At 44.5% G+C, this 27,832-nt stretch overlaps 1 protein-coding gene across 4 annotated transcripts in view; it reads left to right on the plus strand.

Annotated features, from left to right (window-relative positions):
* The window catches only part of LOC123990992 (serine/threonine-protein kinase PAK 5-like), a 138,243-nt gene that overhangs the window by 51,740 nt on the left and 58,671 nt on the right, over window positions 1-27,832 (plus strand). For 3 of the 4 annotated variants that reach the window (XM_046292075.1, XM_046292077.1, XM_046292076.1), the window contains exons 2-3: window positions 7,863-8,086; window positions 13,081-13,125. In XM_046292075.1, the coding sequence (XP_046148031.1) occupies window positions 7,883-8,086; window positions 13,081-13,125 (249 nt within the window). In that variant the 5' untranslated portion in view covers window positions 7,863-7,882. The remainder of the gene's footprint in view (window positions 1-7,862; window positions 8,087-13,080; window positions 13,126-27,832) is intronic. The other variant, XM_046292078.1, reaches the window with a different exon arrangement.

The following is a 27,832-nucleotide window of genomic DNA, read 5'->3' on the forward strand; positions in this document are numbered from 1 at the left end:
ATGGTTGTGCTTTGGGAAGGTTCTCATATGTCCACAGAGGAACTCTGGAGCTCTATCAGAGCGACCATCGGGTTGTTGGTCACCTCCCTGTCCAAGGCCCTTCTCTTCCGATTGATCAGTTGGCTGGGCGACCAGCTCTAGGAAGAGTCTTGGTGGTTCCAAACTTCTTCCATTTAAGAATGATGAAGGCCACTGTAATTCTTGGGGACCTTCAATGCTGCAGAAATGTCTTGGTACCCTTTCCCAGATCTGTGCCTAGACACAATCCTGTCTCGGAGTTCTACAGAGAATTCCTTCAACCTCATGGCTTGCTCTGACATGCACTGTCAATTTTGGGACGTTATATAGACAGGTGAGTGGCGTTCCAAATCGTGTCCAATCAATGGATTTACCACAGGTGGACTCCAATCAAGTTGTAGAAACATCTCAAGGATGATCAATGGAAACAGGATGCACCTGAGCTCAATTTCGAGTCTCATAGCAAAGGGTATTTTTGTAATTTATTTTTAATACATTTGCACACACAAAAAAAAATTCACTTTGGCAGTATGGGGTATTTTGGGTAGATTGATAAGGAATCTTTTTCAATCTAACAATTTTCGAATAAGGCTGTAACGTAACAAAAGGTGGAAAAAGTCAAGGGGTCTGAATACTTTCCCAATGCACTGTATATGTATAAAAATATATTCCGTGTTTAACAAAATCTGTACAAGCATAAAATAACTGTACAAGCATAAAATATCTGTACAAGCGTAAAATAACTGTACAAGCGTAAAATAACTGTACAAGCATAAAATATCTGTACAAGCGTAAAATAACTGTACAAGCATAAAATAAAATAAAAAATTTTTTTGCATACAATATACGTAGCTCAGCATTGGTATTATTTCTTTTTGACAGTCTTTTCTGCTCATCTTTATCGAGGGATCCAATAATTCCAGAACCCACTGTACATGCTTTCTCACACACACACACACACACACACACACACACACACACACACACACACACACACACACACACACACACACACACACACACACACACACACGTGCAAAAGTGTGTGTGTCGTGGCTGGGTTTTGGGTGCAGGGAAACGCCTGCCATGGCTCAGATGGCGACAGATGGCTTGAGACAAATCAGCCTGGGAGTCAAGAACCCTGCTCCTCTTAGTCTGTGTGGAGGGCTATCTGCCATGCTGGGGAATGTGTGTGTGTGCGTGTGTGTTTGTGTGTGAGTGTATGTGTGGGTGTAACGTTGTTGTATATGTTTGTGTAGGTTGGCACTTAAGTTGAACTGGGTTATGCAAGGCACTCATAACTCCTTTTTTACCAGTTCTAGTGAGAAACATGGCTAAGATACGACCACGATTTATCTGTGGCGCAGAGCTCACTTTTACAGCTATGAAGGTGAGCACACACATGCGCACTTGTGTTTGCAATAGCAACCCATGCATTGTTTAGGAACAATCACATGTACTCCGTCTGACACTTTTACCCTGATAACATGTCATCGTCTTGGCATTAACCAGGCTACTGTTTCTCATCCAGAGACATTGTTCAGGAACAATCACATGTACTCTGTCTGACACTTTTACCCTGATAACATTTCATCGTCTTGGCATTAACCCGGCTACTGTTTCTCATCCAGAGACATTGTTCAGGAACAATCACATGTACTCTGTCTGACACTTTTACCCTGATAACATTTCATCGTCTTGGCATTAACCAGGCTACTGTTTCTCATCCAGTGACATTGTACCTCTTTGCTGAAATAACCTTATTCTCCATGAAGTGCTTTATAATCTGCTCATAAATTATAGCTCGGTGGTTGCTGGTCTGGCTGCCAAGACAATCCGTGCATTACGTAGTCCCGTAAGGTTTTCCCATACAGGGAAATTCTCAGAGGTCTCCTCGCTTAAATACTGTTCACTCGAAACGATGCAACTGCACTTCTACTTCATCTACTGTTAGTACTCAAGGCAGCCATGCACGGTGAATGCCATTCCCCTTTTAAAAGCCTGCCCGAAATGAGTGAGCATGTGTGTGAGCGTGCGTGTGTGTGTGTGTGTGGCCTAGACGAGCAGTCCAGCAGTCTGTGCCAGTATTCCTCTTTCTCTTACAATCAGGCCTTAAACCCTGCTAACCTCCATAATCCCATTCCCAAATCTCACACACACACTGCTCCTTGCCTCGCATCTCTCTGCCTGCTCCTAATCCCGATGCAATCCCCCTAAATGTGCTGCTGGGGTTGAGGTTCTCTGTCTGTGTATAGCATCAGTCTTCTCCAGCCCTGGTCCTGAATGGAAACAAAGAGTGTGCAGGCTTTTTGTTCCAGTCTGGCACTAACACATCGGATTCAACTAATACTCAAACCCCTTGATTAGTTAAATAAGGTGTGTCAGTGCTGGGCTGGAGCCAAAATCCTGCACACCCTTCTGGGCCCACTCCCCCAGGTCTAGTTAAGCTAGCCAGTGTTTGTCCCTGATATCCAGAGATAGTGTTTTAGTTTTCTGCTCGTTGACGTAATTCACTCAGCTCTATTTTTAGTACGGATGTAATAGATGTAGAGTGGATGAATGCTGCCGTTTCACTTTCCAAAGGACACACTGGTGGTTAGGGATAAGAATAGTAAAATGTCAGACGGCTTCGGCCAATCAGTAGAGGTGGTACTGGCACTCAGCCAATGAGGAAAAGCCTTGTTGACAGGTCTGCAGTGCGTAAGGAGGTGATTGGTAGGTCAAATATGGATACGGAGCAGAGGGAGATGGAGTCAGAGAATGCAGGAATGTGCGTGTTAGCTGGTTATTCTGGGGAAGACGTGAAAGGCATGCTAGTTATGCGTGTGTGTCCCTGCCACTCCATCTCCCTCCCTCCCTCTGGTGTTGGTGAAGCTACTCTGAAAATGTGGTTTACCAAGCTACCAATGACTTCACACTGGAAGAAGTTAAGCTACTGTAACAACTCCGCGGAGGAGTGTGTCACATGTGTGGTAACGCAAAACCAAGAGTCAGACAAGGCAATGAAGTTCTCAAACAGGGATTTAGTTAACACAACATGTTTGACAGGTAGGGGAATCTTCAGATACCCAAATGAGTGTTCACTCAAATGTAAAACCTTAAAAATCAAGTACTGGCCCTTTCACAGCGATAACTAAACTTAAATAGCTGGGGAAGATCATATTTAACCCCAAGACAGAGAGAACTTCTAACCTTAGGCATATTAGGGTGCTGGCTGGTCCAGCGGGTCCTCCTCCCAGCTCTTTCTCCCTCTTCTTTGGTACTCTGGCCGTCCCCATACAAGAGAGGTGCCTGCCGACACCTACTGTATTGGCTTTGCATCAACCTACTGTTCTGTAGTATGAATTCATTACAATTTGAAATCAATTATAATAATTGCCCTACCAACTAACCCTGCACCCATTACAACCTCAACACTATTCCACTACTTTGGCCCTATCAGATACTACTCCAGACCAGTAGCCTGGGAGGACGGGACACTATCGTTCAAAACATCTTGCAACTATTCTGCTGTAATATTCCGTACACCCAAGTACAGCATGTACAGAAATATGTGGACACCCCTTCAAATGAGTGAATTCAGCTATTTCAGTCACACCAGTTGCTGACAGGTGTATAAAAATCGAGCACACAGCCATGCAATCTCCATAGACAAACACTGGCAGTACAATGTCCTTACTGAAGAGCTCAGTGACTTTCAACGTGGCACCGCCATAGGATGCCACCTTTTCAACAAGTCAGTTCGTCAAATGTCTGTCCTGCTAGAGCTGCCCCTAACAACTGTAATTGCGGTTATTGTGAAGTGGAAACGTCTTGTAGCAACAGTTCAGCTGCGAAGGTTTGTGGCCTAAATGCTCAAAAGCGCGTAAAAATCATCTTTCCTCAATTACAACACTCACTACCAAGTTCCAAACTGCCTCTGGAAGCAATGTCAGCACAAGAACTGATAGACAGGAGTTTTGTGAAATGGGTTTCCGTAGCCGAGCAGCCGCACACAAGCCTCAGATCACCATGCACAATGCCAAGCGTCGGCTGGAGTGGTGTAAAGCTCTCCGCCATTGGACTCAGGAGCAGTGGAAACACGTTCTCTGGAGTGATGAATCACGCTTCACCTTCTGGTAGGCCGACAGACAAATCTGGGTTTGGCGGATGCAAGGAGAACGCTCCCTGCCCCAATGCATAGTAGCAACTGCAAAGTTTGGTAGAACTCGGTGTGAAAGAATGTGACTGGCCTGCACAGAGCCCTGACCTCAACTGCATTGAACACCTTCGGGATGAATTGGAACGCCGACTGCGAGCCAGGCCCAGTCGCCCAACATCAGTGCCCGACCTCACTAATGCTCTTGTGGCTTAATGGAAGCAAGTCCCCGCAGCAATGTTGCAACATCTAGTGGAAAGCCTTCCCAGAAGAGCGGAGGCTGTTTATAGCAGCAAAGGGGGGGGGGACAAACTCCATATTAATACCCATGGTGTTTGGAATGAGATGTTAGACAAGCAGGTGTCCACATACTTTTGGTCAGGTAGTGTACATCTCTGCAGCTGCCGCCATAACATCTATCCTTATCCTCTGTGATTTAGATTCCATTCCTGCGATACAAATTGACAACCATGGCCATGAACGCCCCCCCCCCAAAAAATAACTTGCTGAAGGACATGTTATTACTATCACTCTATTGGCCTCGGTTTACTCACCGATGCTACACATTCCTATGTCTCACTATCTAGGATTCTCACTCTGACACACTGCTGCCATATGACCATAAGCTTGACACCTAAAACACTGTACTGGAGTCGGGTCTAAGGTTCTCAGAGGACAACAGACATATCCTAACTCGACTTTATCTGGTAAAGACTCTGCGTCACCGGGTCTGAGTCGCACCAAACGGCAGGCTTCACAGACAACTGGAATCTTCAGCTTCAGTTGATCCTGCTCAACGCCACTCGAGTTACCACTATTTTCGATGGCTCCCTACTCCGGAGAGGAAAGTCACAGTTCTTGTCCCCAGTCGTGTGGTGCGAAGTGCCTGTTCCCTCTGGACGGGCAGAAACGACACGAGTCACTTTCACCGACCCAACCTCTTCTCCAACCAACTTGACACCACATATTGATCAGCCTGAAGGATCCATTCTCTCTCCTCTTCAGCCAGTATCATCATGTTCATCATCAAGACGAGGTTCAAACTGCTTCACCACACACCTGCCACCGCAGTTAATTCATCCTCATCCTCACTCTCATCACTTTCAGTTTCCTTCTGTAGCTCTTCTGAAAGTTGTGTGTGATCCACCACTCCGTATTCACTCAAAACATGTTCCACTTTTCTCATTTTTTTCCTGCCATCTTCTCCTTTATGAGATCTTCCAGAATATTTGTACATTCCCCCATTCCATATTTACTTACAATATGCTCCACTTGTTTTCCTGTCCTCCTTCTTACCCCCACCTCAAGGCCACCCACTATCGGCCACCCACTATCGGCCACCCACTATCGGCCACCCACTATCGGCCACCCACTATCGGCCACCCACTATCGGCCACCCACTATCGGCCACCCACAGGCCTCATTGACCTCTCTCCCTCTTGTGCATGCCACTGCATGGTATATATACTGCTGCTGCAGCCCTAATTGCAGCCAGGTGTCTAAGGTGTAGCTGCAGTCAATTAAGTCTCTGTGAATATTTGCCACACCTTGTACTGAGTCATTTAGCCACCGGTTGGGGCCAAAAGCGGGTCTTATCCAGCCCTACTTAGTAAAAAATGTGCATATGTATATCTGAATTGTCATGGACAACAAATTGGAAGAACAGATCACGTTGGCATCATATGGATAACAGAATGTGTAATTTAGCCTATTCTCATGATTGCAAACTTCACCCATATTTTAGTTTAGCAAAAAAAAGGTTGTGTGTAGTTTCACTACACGGCAAAAAAAGAAATTAACTGAAAACACTGAATTTAGTTCAACGACAACCAAGCCACTGACAATGTAGTTAAATAAATAGTTGAACTACAGTATATGTAGTACACTACTCCCCAACACTGCCCTCCTCTCATCATTCCATCTCTTTCACCTCCTGACCACACCACTCTCCTCCCTTTGTTCTCATATCCTCTCTCCTTTCCTTTCTTCTTTCCTCCCTCCCTCCCTAAATCAGCCTGAGGGAGTGTAAGCAGATTGAATGAGAAAGACTCCATTAATCATTCTATCAGCTCTAGTTTGGGAACCTGTTAGCGCTACTTGTTGGGGTCCTCACTTTTTCTTTTATAAGGCACTGTCACTGGCCAGAGCTACTTTATTGGGGTATTTGCATGGGCTCATGGGGCTGCTCCTCAGGTGCTCAGAGTCAGATAGATCTTCATATTTACTTAGACAGGGCTTCTTTGAAGGCACAAACACAAATTCACTAGCCTACCCCTCTCCTTAGCTTGTCTCTCTAACCATCTGTTCTGTCCCTCTGTCCACTCACCGTGGCTACTGCAGCTGGCCTGTATGTGTTGCTGGATCTGGCTGGCACGGCGGAGGTCCGGACCGCTGATACGGACAGACAGAGAAAACATTTGTTTCCACTAGAAGACAATGTTCCTACAGGGGAGAGAGACAGGAAGACAGGGATACAATAAGCTCCTTTCAGACCAAACCAACAGAGTGATGACAACACGGTGGATGACGACATGGTGAATCTATCTATCTGTGCATGTATGTGTGTGCGTGCGTGTGTACGTATGTGCATGGAGAACTATCCTCCTCCACAAACTGTTACCAAAGATGTCGTGGATTTGGAGAAATAAGTGATTGCCCATCAAAGTGCCAGTGAATCACAAGTAGTGTTAACCGGTTAGTCTCTTGCTCCATTTCCGCTCAAACCACGAAGCCCATCAACATTAATAGTATTATGAAACAAGCTTTGGGAAAGCAAATCTTCATCTCGCAGCTGAATCAAGTTGACAAGTCTTCAACACCATAGTAGTTTGAATAAACAGCAGACCATCAACAAATGACATGCCAACTAATCTTCTCTTTAATTGGTATGTGAAGTGTGTGTGTGCTTGTGTGCCCTCATACAGTGTGTGCGTGTGTGCTCTCATACTGTGTGTGTGTGTGTGTGTGTGTGTGTGTGTGTGTGTGTGTGTGTGTGTGTGTGTGTGTGTGTGTGTGTGTGTGTGTGTGTGTGTGTGTGTGTGTGTGTGTGTGTGTGTGTGTGTGTGTGTGTGTGTGTGGGCGCGCCCACATACAGTGTGGGTGTGGATAATGGAGGGCATTTTATTGTACTGCATAAACTAGGCTATAACATTGATTCTCTCCCGCACATGCACTTAACCTGCTTCTCCAGCTAGTTACCCTACTGCATAATGCATAAAGAACATAAAGTACAGGTCAAGTGTTGAAGTGGGAGATATCTCGACTAGCCTGTGTCCTAATAACTGTGTGTGTGCGTGTGTGTGTGTGTGTGTGTGTGTGTGTGTGTGTGTGTGTGTGTGTGTGTGTGTGTGTGTGTGTGTGTGTGTGTGTGTGTGTGTGTGTGTGTGTGTGTGTGTGTGTGTGTGTGTGTGTGTGTGTGTGTGTGTGTGTGTTAATCACAATCAACCAAATTTTGGAATTTCTCATGGAGGAATGCTGTTGAATCAAGACACTTGTAGAATCTATGCCAAGGCGTATTGAAGCTGTTCTGGTGGCGCATGGTGGCAAAACGCCCTATTAAGAAACTTTACTGTATGCTGGTGTTTCCTTTACTTTGGCAGTTACCTGTATATTGACTTCATAATGTATGTATTAGTGGGTTTGGGCCGCTATGTCTGTTTATTGGGATTCCCAAGATTTTTCTAAAATATCTTGCTGTTTTTTCCAGGTTTGTCCGGGTTTTCCAGCATGTTTGGGAAAAAGAAGAAGAGGCTAGAGATTTCGGCTCCGTCTAACTTCGAGCACCGGGTCCACACTGGTTTCGACGAGCGGGAGCAGAAGTTCACAGGTCTGCCCCAGCAATGGCAGAGTCTCCTGGCAGACACAGCCAACAGACCCAAGCCCATGGTGGACCCCTCCTATATCACACCCATACAGCTGGCTCCTATGAAGGTAGAGTACCGGTGGACAAATGTGTTACTCTGTCTGTCTGTATTCACAGATCCCTTTCTTTCTGTCTTTCTTTGTTCTTTCTCTGGGATTCTCTCTCTACCTCTCTGTTGTCTGTCTGTCTGTCTGTCTGTCTGTCTGTCTGTCTGTCTGTCTGTCTGTCTGTCTGTCTGTCTGTCTGTCTGTCTGTCTGTCTGTCTGTCTGTCTGTCTGTCTGTCTGTCTGTCTGTCTGTCTGTCTGTCTGTCTGTCTGTCTGTCTGTCTGTCTGTCTGTCTGTCTGTCTGTCTGTCTGTCTGTCTGTCTGTCTGTCTGTCTGTCTGTCTGTCTGTCTGTCTGTCTGTCTGTCTGTCTGTCTGTGTCTCTCTCTAAAGTACATATCTATACACCCAGTGTCTTTGAGCACCAGTCTGGCTCCTTTCACCTCTTATGAGCTGTTATGTTGTCTTTATATGGAGGGAATATGGGCAATTCTTCAACGACATGAGTACACACTTCCTCAAGACTCTAAGAAGCCATAGACCTTGTAAGAAGAGATAGAACGTCTGGTAGTACCTGAGCTATCCAGGAATACTAATCTATTAACGGATTGACTGCTACATCCTTCGTCTTTCCATTATTGATCCTGGGAGTGTCTATTACTTCCAGTCACTTACATACACTTACAACACTTAAGGTGATGATTCGATGGTCCTGAAAGACAAAGTTATCTTTGGCCAAGATTGTTGCCAAACGTGAAGATATCAAAAGAGCTGCCATCCCAGCTAACAACAAACGTTCCCACAACTTTAGAGAACTTTAGGTCTCATTAGGTCATTAACTCATTAACTAACTTTTGCATAGGAATGTTCCCGTGCTGTGCAAGGGATGTTTGCAAGAGACCATTCCCTTTATGTGAAATCAAATGTACCCAGAACGTGGTTATTATGTTCTAGACACGTTTAACGAGAACGTTGCAAGAATATTTGTGTCCAGTTTTCTGTGGGTTAGGAGAATATTCCATCAACATCCCACCAAACATACACAGAACATGGTTGCCATGTTCTCAGAATGTAAGCTATTCATGTTCTAGACATGCAAAAGTTAAACATTTACATATCCAGCGGATTAGGAGAATATTCCATCAATGTCCCACCAAACACAGTTGCCATGTTCCCAGAATATATATTATTAGGAGAATATTTCATAAATTGAGCATATCTTGTTACTGAGCCAATCAAGGACCTGAGTTATCCATTCATAGCACTTTGTCTCTCAAAGATACTCACACACAGTGCCTTGAACATACAGTACATGTTCATTTATACAGTCATTATTGTTCAACATGTCCTCACCTGGGATTTGAACTCACATCCTCTTGGTCCACAGTACTCCAATCTTCCTGCTATGCCACCATGGCTGTGTCATGTATCAGTTAATCTGACTATTCTCACTTATTGAAGGGCTTTCTGTCTAGTTGACTAATGTTGGAGGGACATATTCACCAGCTTTAATGATACCCCTGAATCACTATGATCAATACAATCTTTGATTGAGTGTACTTTTAACAGAGTTGAGATTCTCTTCAAAGTGCATTCACTCTATTGCTTACGCCTATCAAGTTGTGTAAGATCTTCACAAATGCCCATGGAGGAGGGGTTAGGGTTTAATCTTGACAGGGCCTAACTGTACTTGCCCAATAATGACACGGTGCAGTGATATTCCTTATAGGGACAGTGGTTAGGGCATTTCTCATTGGTGGACTGTGTTCGAGACCCTTTACCGGAGTCCCCCTACTCTCACGTTCTTAGCAAAACACGTTAATGTCATTATTGCCCTTTTGAAATGCATTTATCAACCATTCCAATCGTTTCTATGGATATTTCATTAGAGCACTTGGAAATGTCGTTTTTGCATCTTTCTTTATTATCATAATGGTTTATAGATGTCTCCTCATTCACGCATCTCTGGAACTGGCTACCGGCTTTGTGCCTTTGTGCACGACCTCCAGATGCTTCTGCAGGCTTCGATGTGGTGTTTCTGGACAAAGAGATCGATGCTGCCTTTGCAGAGTTTTCATTTGACTAAAATGTTGTTCTCTTTCTCCGCGAACAACTCCAAAATCATGGGAGCGTTTCCACGAGGAACAGAATAAGCTGGTTGACAACCCGAGGACAAGGCTTTTTAGCTCGAGGACAAGGCTTTAAGAAATACATGTAACATGCCGGTAAATATATCCTTCTGAAAGTAATATACAGGTTACTTGGAAAAGTAACTAATAATATTACAATATTTGAAGACAGTTAGTTGTTATATTACTGTGTTACTCATAAAAGTAACTGTAAGTAATTATTACCCCAACACTGGTCTGAAGTGATCCTTTTGGAATTTGTTTTTCCACATTAAAACTTGGAGATGTCTATGTTGTGTACTGTTTTGGTATTACTGGCGTCATCATTGCTTAAATGGCAAACGTGAGAATGTACATGAGAACGTACAGACACGCTACTGCAAATATACACATTCTGAGAATATGGCAACCATGTTCTGGGTACACAGTATGTTTCTATCAGAAGCAACACTACCACCTGGGACCATGTATCGGCAGCAAGTCAGGACTGTTCCAGAGAGAAAGGCAATGACGAGAGCTGATGTGATCCCTTATCAGGGACACATTGTTCTACATGGTATACGTGGTGTGGATTTGAAGAAGACACAGAGCATTCTCTTTGAGATGCTTAGCTTTCAATGCAAAAACAATTAGATCAGATCGGTGTGTTGTAACTGTTGCCAAATAATGACATTAACATACTGTATGTTGCCAAGGAAATGAGAGTGGGGTGAATCCCCTAAGCGGGTCTCAAACCCAGGCCACCAGGACCAATGACAAACACACTAACCACTCTCCCAATTAGGTATACAGTATCTTTAGGGCATGTGCTTATTGGACCAGTATAGTTAGGCCCTGTCCAGATGAACTCTTAATGTAGATCTGAAACAACTTGATAGGTGTAAGCAATAGGGTGAGTGCACTTTGCAGTGGACCTCAGCTCTGTTAAAAGTACACAAGACACTTTTATTGATCATAGTGGTTCGGGAGCATCCTTAAAAACAGGTTAACATGCCCCACCAAACACTAGACAACTACACGGAAAGTCCTTTGATTGTGGAAATAAGCGCATCAGATCAACGATGACAGAATAGTCAAATAAAGTGAGAACTGATAGAGACATGACGGTGTGTCTGAATGCTGGACTATGGAATATCTGAATGCTGGACTATGGAATATCTGAATGCTGGACTATGGAATATCTGAATGCTGGACTATGGAATATCTGAATGCTGGACTATGGAATATCTGAATGCTGGGAACCAAGAGGTTGCGAGAACATGGCAACCATGTTCTGTGGATGTTTGATGTGACGTTGTTGGAACATTCTCCAAAACCTCAGAAAGCTGGACACGGGGATGTTCTTGCAACGTCCCATGAAAAGTGTCTTTGAGCGTTAAATGTCGTATATTCCGAGAACATTGTAACTACGTTCTAGACCAGTTCGACTTGACATTAAGGGGAATATTCTCCTAACTTTAACACTAAACATGCTGAAAAGGCTCTCAGAAGGTTATTGCTAACATGGCTAGAATGTTCCCCTAACTAATGGAAAACTGTAAACAAACATTAGGGGAACATTGCGGGTAACAAAAACGTTCTCTCTCCCTAGGATTGTTAGCTGGGGGTAACTAGTAATGGTTCAGTGAAAATGCAATATCCTATCATTCTGCTTGGCAAAACAATACAATCTCTTTGCAGATGACACTGCGAGATGAATTGCCCGTGTTTCCTCCACCTCTGTGACTGTGTTCCTCCTTGTCCCTGCCTCTTCTGAGTGTCTCCCAAATGCTGTGTTGTTGTTCAATGATTATTTATAATGTCGCCCCCCCGATAGGGGCAGATACAAGTAATAACACAGACGCATTGAATCTCCAACAGTCAGATGCATTCCACCACCGTGCTACAGCCTATGCGTGTTTATGTACAAGCAGTCCTTGAAGTTGTAGTGCTTGTTTAAAATACTCTACTCCTTTAGGATGCACCAGAGTGGCTTCTGAAGGGATTCTATCCATTATGCCCAGGCTGTTAGCTGTTGTTGTACCTAGGGGTTCCCAGCCAGTGGTAGTGTCAGTCCTACTCCCTGTCTGTGGTGTCCCCTTTCATACTGCATGTGTGGCTCTCGGCCCTCGGCCCTCAGCCCTCACACCCTGTGTCCTATGTGTCACTACACCTGCTTTCATTTACTGTTATTAAACCCACGACACGGACATACACGTTATCGCTTCGGCAACTGTTTTGATATTTTAACAGTCGAACTGAATAGCTGCCACTGCTCAAATGAAAAAACAAATGAATCGTTCTTGATGGTCAACAACAGTGCAAATAATCCTTAAAGAGAAGCACTTAGTTAGATGTCACATCAGACTTACAGTAATGGTGAGCTGGCACATCACAAACCGAGACATTCAAGGACGTTTCATCTAAATGTTCTTATAGCAGTAGACCATCATCTTAGATAAAGAAATAAGCAGCAACTTGCTTAGTTAGCTGTACTAGTACTCAATTGACCAGTATTGAAATGCTCCCTATTTAACAGTGGTCTACTGCGCAACGCTAGCTAAATTTGTAGCGGTAGCTTGTTTAAAGCAATGGGACATAGGTTATTATCTTCAGCATTAGCTGCTAAGCTAGGCTAGGTTATGAGGAGCCACGGGCATTCGGGGGAATAGGAACAAGAGGACATGACATCACAGGATATGACATCCGATATATAGTTAAGTACTTCCTGTCTAACCTCTAACCCCAATTTACTTTCTGCCACTAGCTTAATAAAGGTTTTAGACAGCGGCAGCAAGTAGACAAAAACGTTTCTGGTGAAACTTGATCTTTCTAGAACAGCACTGTTGCCATTGGAGATATCTCTGAAGAGGGGAAAACAAGACTTTAATTATCTTACTCTCTTCACAGATATCTCCCAAGAAAATCCGGTCGGCCGAAACACCCTTGCGAAAAGTATGACTTCTACTACCCTTCAATTCCCTTTTCTGTTCTTCTCTTTTCACTTCCTTTTTCGGTCACACACAATCACATCCACAAACCTCTGTTTCCTTTTACTGCATCTTTCCGGCACTACCTGGCCACATGCATTCAGTCGGAGGTAGTGTGTTAAGGTCGTGGTAGGGGAGGGGCATAGTACATATGACATATTTTTGCTAGTTCTTATTTTCAATCATACGCATGACCCCGAAAAGTCACTATTCTGTAACCATAGCAGAATGTTGTTTAATTTGTATATGTATATAGTATTTATTTCCGAGTGCTCGCATTGATGTGCTGATATGGATGTGAAGTGTGTCCTCCCATGGCCTGCTATACAGAGCTGACATGGGTTCAAATACCATTTGAAATAGTTGTTTTATACTGCAACGGCGCTTGATTGAGCTTGACTGTTGCCATGAAACCAATAGAAAAGCCTAGAAAGTGTAAACCCCACCCATCTGGCCTTCCAAGCAGGCGAAAGCAAGTGGTCAAAGTATTTGAAAGATTTCAAATAGTACTTGAACCCAGGTTCGATACAGAGCCAGAAGGGAAACCGGTCGTAAGGGTTTTGCATGTTTTTCAGAACCCTCTCTGCCGTTCCCCAGAACCTTCCCTGCTCAGCCAACAACTAACTAACCGACTGGCCTGAGCCAGTCCCATTACTCAGCTCCAGCTCGCATACACACAAACCCGCACACACGCACTGCAGCTCCTCTCATCTGGTAACTCATCAATGTTTCTCTCCACATAAATGAATGACATATGATGTGCAGTCTCTGGGTCGTGAAGCCACGATACGGAATAATTATATTTTCCTATTTGAAGATGAACAGTAGGTTCTCTTAATGTTTTATAAATGGCTTATAAATAGTTCATAAGTGGTATATAAATGATTGATTCTGTGATTTGAATCTTGTTTCTCTGCTTTTGAGAGCAAAGGCGAAGGTATCAGCGATTGTAGCGAACCAAACAACCATATTGTTGCTTTCCCTTCCTCTTTCCTCCTCCCTCTTTCTCATCTCTCCTGTCTTTGTTGGTCTCATTAGAGGCATGTGCATCCATATGTGTGTGTGTGTGTGTGCGTGTGCGTGTGCGTGTGCGCGCGTGTGTGTGTGTGTGTGTGTGTGTGTGTGCGCGCGAGTGTTTGTATGGCTGAGTCACAGGGTGGGTTGTGCTATATTTATCTCGCTGTGTTGGTCTGATGTCCCTCTCTCTTTGTTGTAATGACACATGAGTGATGCCACTCTACCTCTGGCTGGCAGGCCCCCCCAGCACTGTGTCGCGATGTGTGTGTGCATGTGTGTGTGTGTGTATGTGTGTGTATCTACGTGTGTGTTCCTTTGCCTGGCAGTCTCCTAGCATTCTCATTGGTACTGTAAAGGGGACAGAGGAAAAGGTCAGTGTGACGTGTGTGTGTTTTGGTAGGGTTAGGAAGGTTGGTGCGGTCATTGTTGCTCAAATAACTCCCAACATCGCCCTCTGGCTGGCACTCATAGTTTATTCATTTTCTCCCCTTCAATCTCCTCCTTCACTTGTTTCCCTTCATGCTCCCCTCTCCTTTCTACCCTACTTCCCTTCTTCTCATCTGTTCTACCCTACCCCCTCCACTCTCCTCTCCTCCGCTCCGCTCCACCCCCCCCCCCCCCCCTACTTTCTCTCCTTTAGAAGGTTTGGGTCGGTATGCACTCTCTCCTCTCTCCCAGATGGAAGTGCTCCATATCACTACCTTTATTCTTTATTCTTCCCCGTCTTCTCATCCAAGCCCCTTCCCCCAGAAGTAGGCTAACGCAAAGCGCTAACAGCATTTCCATGTCTAAAACATCTCTGTGGCCCTGAGGGAGAGAGTGAGCTACAGTAGCGGGCTTTGCGTTCGAGAGATAGAGTTATGTTCTTGAGCCCACCACCAACCACCTTCTTCCGAGGAACACTTTATTACCATGCGTCGTAATATTAAGCTCAGTAGTTTTTTTTTGTAATAGAAATATGGTTGGATATGTTATTTTCCCTCCTTTCAAAAAGCCGTCCAATGTTTGCCTATCGTCAATTCCTCCCATTTGATAACATTGTATACTCTGGCAGTGAGGGGATTAATATCGGTGTGAGGATCATGCAGCACATTAGCTTGACACCCTCATGGTGCCAGATCCTGTGAAGTACTGGGGATAATTGACCCTGAAGGGTAGTAACACAGGGACAGTGGCATGTGTGTGTGTTTGTGGAGATGGGTGTGTGTGTGTGTGTGTGGGGGGGGGGGGGGGGGGTTCTATATCCTCAGCTGTGTCCCTGGTTTACAGTAAGGCAGTAAGCTGTAAATGGTACTGGGGGAGATAGACTGGGACAGGACAAGGGTCAGTGTGACTATACACTGGCTGATGGTAGCCTTCTGAGATTTACAACTACAGACTTCAAGTAGATCAGTCACAGGGACTATGCTATAGACTTAGCAAGAGTGGAGCAGCGTGTGTGTATTTGTGTGTGTGAGAGACTGGTACACTGAAAACAATATGTCCAGCCCACTGAGAAGTGTGTGTACAGTAATACTACTGTGAGAGATTGTGGTGTGTGTGTGTTTGGTTGGCTACTGGAAATGTCAGTGGCTCAGTGACAGAGTCATTGACAACAGGACGTCATTGCACCGTGCCAATCCCCCCGGCATGTGACGGGGGAAAACAGATCTGGATAGGGGCGGTGTGTGTGTGTGCGTGCGGGTGTGTGCGTATGTGCATGCTGGCATGTGAGAGTGTACGGCGTGCTAGGTTCCAGGAGTTGCAGCTGGGCAGAGTGAGTTATGGTGGGGGTAGATGGGGGTGGGTATAAGGAGGGCCTAGAGGCCCACACCACAGATGAGAGGGGAAAGCGTTGGCTGGCCCAGAGGAGAAGACAGGAAGAGAGACAGGGACTACCAGTGTCAATGTGTGAGAGAGAGAGAGCTACAACACTGGAGTCCCGCAGAGAAACGATTCATACACGCTCACAGGTGGAGTATTATGGCTGTTCAAGTTGCGTCAACAGCCGTTGACACGCTGGTAGAGGTTTCATCTGTAGTTTATTTTATGGGGGAGTTTCTCTATCAGCAAACTGAAATGTTGGGTGCATGTTGTTATGTTAAGTCGGAGTTTAGGGTCTTCAAACGTGTTGTTTCTTTTGCTGTGAGTTGTGTGGGTCACACTATGCAGTGTGTCGATGTGTTCTCTACTGCGGTCAGCTATTTGGAGGGTGAAGGATTTATGTTCATCCGCTGTGTTTTCATGGGCTTATATAGTGGTTAACTGTCACCTTACAGTGTCTGACTGAAATCACTGAATTAGAAGTGCTGTTTAGGAGAAGTGTGACGTTTGGTGCAAGTATGACAGAGTTATTTTGGTTCAGGAGCAGCGTCCAGGTTCCATGATTTCTGCCCTTAAACCGGATGGGCCCGGGAGGGAGGGAGAGGGAGAGGGAGAGGGAGAGGGAGAGTGTCAGGTGCCGAAACGACTATTTGAACAGCGAAGTGTAGGGTTAAAGAGTTCACACGTTACACAGTGTTAGTGGCACTGGGTTCTCTCCAAATCAACTTCCTCCGCTGAGAATGGATAGTACTCAGAGTGTTCAGTTGAAAGTACCCCAGACATCCTATGATCTGTCTGTCAATGAACTGCATGACTGTATTACTTTGCTTCAATAATGAATGACGAATGAATAATAGTTTGCCCAGTGTTGGTTGTTGAAAGGCCACTTCTTTTATTATATCCTTTTCCGGTGTCTATTATCTGCATGTCAATTTGATTGTACTCCAAATTCGGTTGATCTATTTTCACGCACGCACGCACACACACACACACACACACACACACACACACACACACACACACACACACACACACACACACACACACACACACACACACACACACACACACACACACACACACACACACACACACACACACACACACACGCACACACAAACTCCTAGACAGAGCAGAGAGCGCATCTGTATTTCTTGGCAGTCATAGAGGCTGAAGTGGATGGCATTGATTTAAACCTCTTTTTAAAAATCTTTCTTTACCTCCATCCTCTCGCTCTGTGTTCATCTCTCATTCCTGTCATTCACAGACACAGTCTCTAAGTCTCAGAGCCTTCGGAGTCACGGTCAGAGAGAGATTTGACACACTCACACACACACTCTCTGTGTCTACATCGGAGGTGGATCATTGTGGATCATTCGGGTCTCTCATTGTGACTGTGCACTCAGTTGACCTAATCAGCGGTGGGGGGGGGATTCATTGCATGGGTCTACTGCACCCCCTGGTGGTTAGTTTTAGCCTGTCCCTGTGACTCCCCTGTTACACCGTAGAAATACATTGAGGACCCACTGTATCTACCTGTATACTCACTAGCCCTAGTTAGGAGGACACCATGTGGCACAACAAGCTATTGTGAAAGTCAAAGTGATATGGTATCCATGGCTTTCTACTGTCAGTAGCCTGAACACCAATAAGACAAGGAGAGGAAGATAGGCAAATTTTATTTTATTTATCTGTTATTTTACCGGGTATGTTGACTGGGAACACGTTCTCATTTGCATCAATGACCTGGGGAATAGTTACAGGGGAGAGGAGGGGGATGAATGAGCCAATTGTAAACTGGGGATTATTAGGTGGCCGTGATGGTTTGAGGGACAGATTGGGAATTTAGCCAGGATACTCTTACGATAAGTGCCATGGGATCTTTAATGACCTCAGAGAGTCAGGACACCCGTTTAACGTCTCCCTACACAGGGCAGTGTCCCCAATCATTGCCCTGGGGCATTGGGATATACTGGCCCTCCAACACCACTTCCAGCAGCATCTGGTCTCCCATCCAGGAACTGACCAGGACCAACCCTGCTTAGCTTCAGAAGCAAGCCAGCCGTGGTATGCAGGGTGGTATGCTGCAAAGGAAATTCAAATATCACAAATTGACTATGTGGGTCTATTGCACTGTACTGTACTCACCTTCCATTCCTCCCTTCCATAACTTATCTTGACATATAGACATATAGATTTCAATATGCAGCCATGTATATTCAACTAAACTCTACTCAGGTATAACACGTCTGGTTCAATTGGTTTTGATATATTCTCCTATATCGCCTACAGTGACTGACCTTGGGAGACATGAAGGTGTGTGTGTGTGTGTGTGTGTGTGTGTGTGTGTGTGTGTGTGTGTGTGTGTGTGTGTGTGTGTGTGTGTGTGTGTGTGTGTGTGTGTGTGTGTGTGTGTGTGTGTGTGTGTGTGTGTGTGTGTGTGTGTGTGTGTGTGTGTGTGTGTGAAAGACAGAGAGAGAGAGTTAAAGGAAGAATAAGTGAAGTTAACTTTCTGACAGGACTTGGACTTAGATTAATGACTGTCCGTGTGCAATTAAGGCATGGTGATTGGCTGTCTATCTGGCTGTGTCAGTGTGCACACGGGCTTGCATGTGTGCGTTTGTTCGTCCGTGCGTGCGTGTGTTTGTGTGAAATGAAACCAGAGTGAGCTCCTGTCTCTCTCAAAGCAGTGGGAAGAAGATAACACTGGGATGCTCCTACTAGAGAGCCCTTAATTGATCTCCTCGTCTCTGTGTGGAGGCCAGTGGATCAGGAAGTTTCAGTGACAGTGATTAACTCATTGGAGAACCTCCGAGAGAGAGAGAGAGAGAGAGAGAGAGAGAGAGAGAGAGAGAGAGAGAGAGAGAGAGAGAGAGAGAGAGAGAGAGAGAGAGAGAGAGAGAGAGAGAGAGAGAGAGAGAGAGAGAGAGAGAGAGAGAGAGAGAGAGAGAGAGAGAGAGAGAGAGAGAGATTTGGGATTTTATTTACGACATCACTATTTATTTATTGTGGGGGTCTCTTCCATTCACGGCTGTTCATAGCCAAACATCAGTGTTTGCCAGCAAACAATTCTTGGTTTGTATTTATTTTTTATTTCACCTTTATTTAACCAGGTAGGCTAGTTGAGAACAAAGTCTGCATTATGCACTTAAGGGATACAGCCATATGCTTGTCTTTGATGTGATCTGTAACACCCACTAGCCTCTATGTGGTGAGTATCTAATGTAGGCCTAGCATGATTCATGGGTCCTGGGGCTGGTAGTAGAGCATTTCCCCAGAGAGGTCAGGGGGAACGGGTCAGAGCGGTTTCAGCTGTGGCCTGGATCACATCACATCAGAGGAACACGGTAAACACACACACAGCACCGCTAGGCCTGGGGGTCTTTTCTGGGCTGCCCTAGTCTCCCGGGGGGAGATGACACATCCTACATCTAACAAACAGAAATACAATTCTAAAAAGGCAGCCATTTTGAAAAAGAGAAATGGCATGTGTTTGTCTGTTGTCATGTCATTACAATAGTCACAAGAGTTGGCTAAAGCACAGATGAGCCCAGGCGAATATCTCTGCTCTAGTGCCAGGGGCCTCATTTATAACCGTTGCGTAAATTTCACACTAAATATCTGCGCGCGCCATTTCTGAAAAGAATAAGTAAGTAGAAAAATATGATGATTTATAAACTTGGTGTTTCTAGCAACGTGTCCTGCCCACCTGAGATGTGTTTCTTTTCCTGGCTTCTATTTCCTGTTTGAGCTGCGCAAAATACAGTTGTCACTTACGTCTCGCTGTGTTGATTGCTTTCATTTGACTTCTGCGACTCTTTCACACGCTTGTGCCTGATTGTCCCCCCCCCCCCTTTAACGCTACTACTGCGGAAGTGTCTGTAATGACCTGTCAAGTACACCCTGGTAATGGCTGAAATGTGCTCAATGGAATACATTGTCCTTCCGTTGAATCTATAACAACGCCAAAGCTTCGTCAGGGATTTAACGTTACATTACAAGAACGAGAAGAAAGTTTTATTTTGATGGGTGTTCATTTTTAGTGCATTTAAAAAAAAGTGGGTATGTGTGTGTAGAGTCATTATACATGTATGTGCATATTGTGTGTGTGTGTGAGTGTGAGCAAATGATAGCGTGAGTATTTGTGTGTGTGTGTGTGTTAGAGTGTCAGTGTGTGGGAGTGTGTAGGACCTTGTGAGTGTGAGTATTTGTGTGTGTGTGTTAGAGTGTCAGTGTGTGGGAGTGTGTAGGACCTTGTGAGTGTGAGTATTTGTGTGTGTGTGTGAGTATTTGTGTGTGTGTGTGTGTGTGTGTGTGTGTGTGTGTGTGTGTGTGTGTGTGTGTGTGTGTGTGTGTGTGTGTGTGTGTGTGTGTGTGTGTGTGTGTGTGTGTGTGTGTGTGTGTGTGTGTGTGTGTGTGTGTGTGTGTGTTAGAGTGTCAGTGTGTGGGATTGTGTGTGTGTGTCAAATCAAATCAAATTTTATTTGTCACATACACATGGTTAGCAGATGTTAATGCGAGTGTAGCGAAATGCTTGTGCTTCCCTTTCCGACAATGCAGTAATAACCAACAAGTAATCTAATCTAACAATTCCACAACTACTACCTTATAGACACAAGTGTAAGGGGATAAAGAATATGTACATAAAGATATATGAATGAGTGATGGTACAGAGCAGCATAGGCAAGATACAGTAGATGGTATTGAGTGCAGTATATACATATGAGATGAGTATGTAAACAAAGTGGCATAGTTAAAGTGGCTAGTGATACATGTATTACATAAGGATGCAGTAGATGATATAGAGTACAGTATATACGTATGCATATGAGATGAATAATGTAGGGTATGTAAACATTATATTAGGTAGCATTGTTTAAAGTGGCTAGTGATATATTTTACATCATTTCCCATTAATTCCCATTATTAAAGTGGCTGGAGTTGAGTCAGTGTGTTGGCAGTAGCCACTCAATGTTAGTGGTGGCTGTTTAACAGTCTGATGGCCTTGAGATAGAAGCTGTTTTTCAGTCTCTCGGTCCCAGCTTTGATGCACCTGTACTGACCTCGCCTTCTGGATGATAGCGGGGTGAACAGGCAGTGGCTCAGGTAGTTGTTGTCCTTGATGATCTTTATGGCCCTCCTGTGACATCGGGTGGTGTAGGTGTCCTGGAGGGCAGGTAGTTTGCCCCCGGTGATGCATTGTGCAGACCTCACTACCCTCTGGAGAGCCTTACGGTTGTGGGCGGAGCAGTTGCCGTACCAGGCGGTGAAACAAGCCCTACAGGATGTTCTCGATTGTGCATCTGTAGAAGTTTGTGAGTGCTTTTGGTGACAAGCCAAATTTCTTCAGCCTCCTGAGGTTGAAGAGGCGCTGCTGCGCCTTCTTCACGATGCTGTCTGTGTGAGTGGACCAATTCAGTTTGTCTGTGATGTGTACGCCGAGGAACTTAAAACTTACTACCCTCTCCACTACTGTTCCATCGATGTGGATAGGGGGGTGTTCCCTCTGCTGTTTCCTGAAGTCCACAATCATCACCTTAGTTTTGTTGACGTTGAGTGTGAGGTTATTTTCCTGACACCACACTCCGAGGGCTCTCACCTCCTCCCTGTAGGCCGTCTCGTCATTGTTGGTAATCAAGCCTACCACCGTTGTGTCGTCCGCAAACTTGATGATTGAGTAAGTTGGAGGCGTGCGTGGCCACGCAGTTGTGGGTGAACAGGGAGTACAGGAGAGGGCTCAGAACGCACCCTTGTGGGGCCCCAGTGTTGAGGATCAGCGGGGTGGAGATGTTGTTGCCTACCCTCACCACCTGGGGGAGGCCCGTCAGGAAGTCCAGTACCCAGTTGCACAGGGCGGGGTCGAGACCCAGCTTTCTTGGGAACAGGAACAATGGTGGCGCTCTTGAAGCATGTGGGAACAACAGACTGGGATAGGGATTGATTGAATATGTCCGTAAACACACCAGCCAGCTGGTCTGCGCATGCTCTGAGGGCGCGGCTGGGGATGCCTTATATGCGTCGCGGAAGTTGGAATATGATGATCCAAGGTTTTTCCAGCCCTGGTTGCGCAATCAATATGCTGATCAAATTTAGGGAGTCTTGTTTTCAGATTAGCCTTGTTAAAATCCCCAGCTACAATGAATGCAGCCTCCGGATATATGGATTTCAGTTTGCAAAGAGTCAAATCAAGTTAGTTCAGAGCCATCGATGTGTCTGCTTGGGGGGGAATATATACGGCTGTGATTGTAATCGAAGAGAATTCCCTTGGTAGATAATGCGGTCGACATTTGATTGTGAGGAATTCTAAATCAGGTGAACAGAAGGACTTGAGTTCCTGTATGTTGTTGTGGCCACATCACGTCACGTTAACCATAAAGCATACGCCCCCGCCCCTCTTCTTACCAGAAAGATGTTTGTTTCTGTCCGCGCGATGCGTGGAGAAACCAGCTGGCTGCACCGACTCCGATAGTGTCTCTCCAGTGAGCCATGTTTCCGTGAAGCAAAGAACGTTACAGTCTCTGATGTCCCTCTGGAATGCTGCCCTTGCTCGGATTTCATCAACCTTGTTGTCAAGAGACTGGACATTGGCGAGGAGAATGCTAGGGAGTGGTGCACGATGTGCCCGTCTCCGGAGTCTGACCAGAAGACCGCTTCGTTTTCCCCTTTTACAAAGTCGTTTTTTGGGGTCGCCGGCTGGGATCCATTCCGTTGTCCTGGGTGAAAGGCAGAACACAGGATCCGCTTCGCGAAAGTCATATTCTTGGTCGTACTGATAGTGAGTTGACGCTGCTCTTATGTTCAGTCAGTGTGTGTGTGTGTGTGTGTGTGTGTGTGTGTGTGTGTGTGTGTGTGTGTGTGTGTGTGTGTGTGTGTGTGTGTGTGTGTGTGTGTGTGTGTGTGTGTGTGTGTGTGTGTGTGTGTGTGTGTGTGTGTGTGAGTGTGTGTGTGTGTGTGTGTGTGTCCTAGATGGTCCTAAAACAGAACCTTGAGGAACACTGAAACTTACCATTGATTTGTCAGAGGACAAACCATCCACAGAGACAAACATATCTTTCCGACAGATAAGATCTAAACCAGGCAAGAACTTGTCCATGTAGACCAATTAGGGTTTCTAATCTCTCTAAAAGAATGTGGTGATCGATGGTGTCAAAAGCGGCACTAAGTTCTAGGAGCACGAGGACAGACGTAGAGCCTTGGTCTGATGCCATTAAATAGTCATTTACCACCTTCACGAATGTGGTCTCAGTACTATGATGGGGTCAAAAACTAGACTGGAGCGTTTCGTTTGCATTATTTGTCTTCGGGAAGGCAGTGAGACAAAATTCACAAATTCTACAGCACGATGGCAGAGTCATGCTTAAGTGTAAAACTAACAATGACTCAATAATTCATACTTTCTGGGAATGCTATAAAGTCCAAAAGTTATGGGCAGAGCTAGAAAGTTGACTGTCAGAAGTATTACAATGTAAACTTACTTTTAATCTGTCTGCCTGCTTATTCCAAGACATGGCATTTGGGGGTGTAATCTTGAAAGTATACATTTATACTAAAACTTGGAAATATATCAATCCACTATCATTAAGATTTTGAGAAGAATGGGGAATTCAATATAGGCCGATTCGCTTTTTTATTTTCCGGGTCAATGTTTTGTTTTTCAGGAGAGGCTTTATTAATGACGTCTTTAGTGACTTTGGTACATGTCCAGAGGATAGGGAGAAATGTATTATGTTCAACAGAGGAGGGTCAAGCACAGGAAGTAGCTCTTTCAGTAGTTTAGTTGGAATAGGGCCCAGTAGACCGCTGGAAGGTTTAGAGGCCATGACTATTTGAATTAATATGTTGAGAGATACAGGATTAAAGAACTTCAGTGTCTCAATTAATCCGAGGTCCTGGCTGTTCTGTAAATACTCAGGACAATAGATTTTTGAAGGAATATGCAGATTCAAAGAGGAGTCCAAAATTTGTTTTATAATGATTATGATATTTTTGTCAAAGAAGTTCATGAATTCATCACTGCTCAAATGAAGGCCATTCTCACTTAGCTTTGTAACAGTATCAAAACTAAGTTTTGGGTTGTTTTTACTCTCCTCACCCAGGTTGGAAAAGTAGGCTGATTGAGCAGCAGTGAGAGCTTTTCGATATTGCACGGTACTGTCTTTCCAAGCTAGTCGGAACTCCGTTTCAATTTTCTGGAAGCTTGCTTCGGGACTCTTTTTAAAATGTTGTTTTTAGCTGTGCGACTGCATCTAGGGTATTACGCAAGGTTAAGTTTAGATCCTCGGTTAGGTATTTAACTGATTTTTGTACTCCAATGTCCTTGGCTAGGTGGAGGGAGTCTGGGAGGGCATCTAGGAATCTTTGGGTTGTCCATGATTTTATAGTGCGGCTTTTGATAATCCTAGGTTGGGGTCTAAGCAAATTATTTGTTGCGATTGCAATTGTAATAAGATGGTCCAATAGTCCAGGATTATGAGAAAAAAGATTTAGATCCACAATATTCCACTGGACAAAACTAGATCCAGGGTATGATTGTGGCAATGTGTAGGTCCTGAGACATGTTGGACAAAACCCACTGAGTCAGTAATGGCTCCAAAAGCCTTTTGAAGTGGGTCTGTGGTCTTCTCCATGTGTATATTGAAGTCACCAAAAATTCTAATATTACATGCCACGAGGTCCGATAGGAATTCAGGGAACTCAGTGAGGAACACAGTATACGGCCCAGGATGCCTGTAACATAAACTTGTTTTAAAAAGCGATTGAGTAGATTTCATGACTAGAACCTCAAAATGAAAACAGGTTCATTTGTTTTCAGAAATGGACATTTGCGGTCATAAATGTTTTAACAACACCTCCACCTTTATGGGATGCGTGGGGGGAAATGGTCACTAGGGTAAACAGAAGGAGTTGCCTCATTTAACGCAGGAAATTCATCAGTCAGGCCAATCACATCGAGTTTGTGATCAGTGATTAGTTTCTCTGTATATGACTGCCTGAGAAGTGATGAGGGATCTAACATTAAGTCATCATATTTTGAGATGTAAGGTATTATCACAATCTCCTTCAAAAATGGCGTATGGGGGAGGTTTTTATTCCAGTGAGATTGCTAAGGCGAACAACACTGTGTTTGGTTTGGCCTGACCTAGATCGAGGGACAGACATGGTCTTGATGGGGAAAACAGAGCTGACTACACTGACTGTGCTAGGGGCAGACTCCACTAAGCTGGCTAACAGCCTGCTGCCTGGCCTGCACCCTATCTCATTGGGGAACGAGAAGAGTTAGAGCCCTGTCTATTTGAGAGATAAAATCAGAGCACCCCTCCAGCTAGGATGGAGTCCATCACTCCTCAGGAGGCCAGGCTTGGTCCTGTTTGTGGGTGAGTCCCAGAAAGAGGGCCAATTATCTACAAATTCTCTTTTGGGAGGGGCAGCAAACAGTCTACAACCAGCGATTGAGTTGTGAGTCTGCTGTATAGCTCATCACTCCCCCCTTACTGGGAGGGGGCCAGAGTCTCTGCTGTAGAGCTCATCACCCCCCCCCCCCCCCCCGTAACTGGGGGTGGGCCAGAGACAATTACTTGATGTCGACACATGTTTCTGGCTAAGTTACGCGCTGAAGCTATGTTGCGCTTGGTGACCTCTGACTGTTTCATCCCAACGTTGTTGGTGCTGACATGGATAACAGTATTCCTACTCTACACTTGCCAGTTTTAGCTTCAAAAAGCACCATCTTCAGGTTTACCCTTTACGTCATTAGCGATGCCCCCCTGGTAAACATTGATGATCACTGGATGATTCTTTTTAAGTCTAATATTGCAGGTAATGGAGTCACCAATGACTAGGGATATCAATTTGTCAGAGCTAAAGGTGGCAGTCTGACGGCTCAGACCCCATAACGGGTGGAGGAGAGACCAGAGAATGCTCGGCTGAATGAGCGACACCGGTTGAGCATGCAAGACAGCATTTCTCTCCACACTCTAAAAGTAAAAAGTTCCTGGAGTATCCTTGAGGGGTTCTTCAAATTTAATCTGTGGAGGAACCCCTTTAAGTTCTTAAAAAAACTACTTTTAATGGATCCTCGAAGAACCTTTTGGGGTTAACTTACCCCCCCTCCCCTGTTATTATGTTTCATTATTATTATTAATCATATTAATAATACACATAATAACAGTAACACAATATTTGACTTCAGTGTTTATTATGATTTTAGTGGAAAAGCAGAATAAAACATGTCTAAATATGAGGTAAACTCCCAGCAGAGCCCCAAGTCCAATGGGTTTATCTTCTGGCGTGTTGATGTGAATGTGTTGATGTTCTCCGTATCCATAGGCAGAATGATTTTGCAGTGCATGGTGATCAAACAGATTTCCTGTTATATTTACCAGAGGTTTAGGGAGGGTGAAGTCTTTGCATCCAAAACATAGTAATTATACAGATGATTAATAAAATATGCACACAACAGTATTCATACCTTGGTTGTGGTGAATGTGAATGAAAAAAAAAAGTTTTGATAATGGGTTTCATACACATACCTCGTCCATAATGTAGAGGCCTATGGGATATTCATTGACGAGGAAAGGAAGGATGGTAAGTATGATATGCATACATACCAATACCAATTGACATACCTTCGTATGCCTCCTTGTCTGTATACCTGCAGACAGTCACAAAAGAGAGTAGTTCAGTCATCTGCACCTGTAACGTAGAGGCGGACCAAAACGCAGCGTGGTGGTTATTCATGTTCTTTAATAAATACACAAGACATGAATAAACTAACAAAAACAATAAACGTGGAAAACCAAAAACCGCCCTATCTGGTGCAAAACACAGAGACAGGAACAATCACCCACCAACACACAGTGAACCCCAGGCTACCTAAATATGGTTCCCAATCAGAGACAATGACTAACACCTGCCTCTGATTGAGAACCATATCAGGCCAGACATAGAAATAGACAAACAAGACATCCAACATAGAATGCCCACTCAGATCACACCCTGACCAACCAAAACATAGAAACATACAAAGCAAACTATGGTCAGGGTGTGACAGCACCCATTACAGCTAGCCTTCAGCATATTCTTATAGGCTGCATATTCTCATATTCTTCCTCATTCAAGGGTTTTTCTTTATTTTTACTGTTTTCTACATTGTAGAATAATAGTGAAGACATCAAAATGATGATATAGCACATATGGAATAATCAAGAAAGTGTTAAACAAATCAGGATATATTTAATATTTCAAATTCTTTAAAGTAACCCAATTTGTTGATTACTACATGATCCCATATGTGTTATTTTATAGTGTTGAAGTCTTCACTATTATTCTACAATGTAGAAAATAGAGAAAAACCCTTGAATGATTAAGTGTCCAAACTTTTGACTGGTACTGTACATTTGAGATAAGTAAAGCAGTATGTGAACATTATTAAAGTGACTAGCATTCCATTATTAAAGTGGACAGTAATTCCATGTCTATATATATAGGGCGGCAGCCTCTAAGGTGCAGGGTTGAGTAGCCGGGTGGCTATTTAACCTTGTGCCTTGAGATAGAAGCTGTACTGATGCACCTGTACTGACCTCGCCTGTCACGTTCGTCGTAAGAATGAGTGGACCAAGGCACAACGTGAGTAGAGTTCCACATATTTATTATAGTGAAACCTCAAAACAACAACAGCTGCCTCCAATTGGGAACCATATTCACACCAACATAGAAATTAAAGACCAGAACAACCGAGGGCTCTCTATGGTCAGGGCATGACATCGCCTTCTGTATGATACTGGGATGAACAGGCCATGGCTCAGGTGGCCATGGCTCATGGCTCTTTTTGCCTTCCTGTGACATCGGTGCTA

This window comes from Oncorhynchus gorbuscha, linkage group LG12 (genome assembly GCF_021184085.1).
Source record: "Oncorhynchus gorbuscha isolate QuinsamMale2020 ecotype Even-year linkage group LG12, OgorEven_v1.0, whole genome shotgun sequence".
In the NCBI taxonomy this organism is placed as follows: Eukaryota; Metazoa; Chordata; class Actinopteri; order Salmoniformes; family Salmonidae; genus Oncorhynchus; species Oncorhynchus gorbuscha.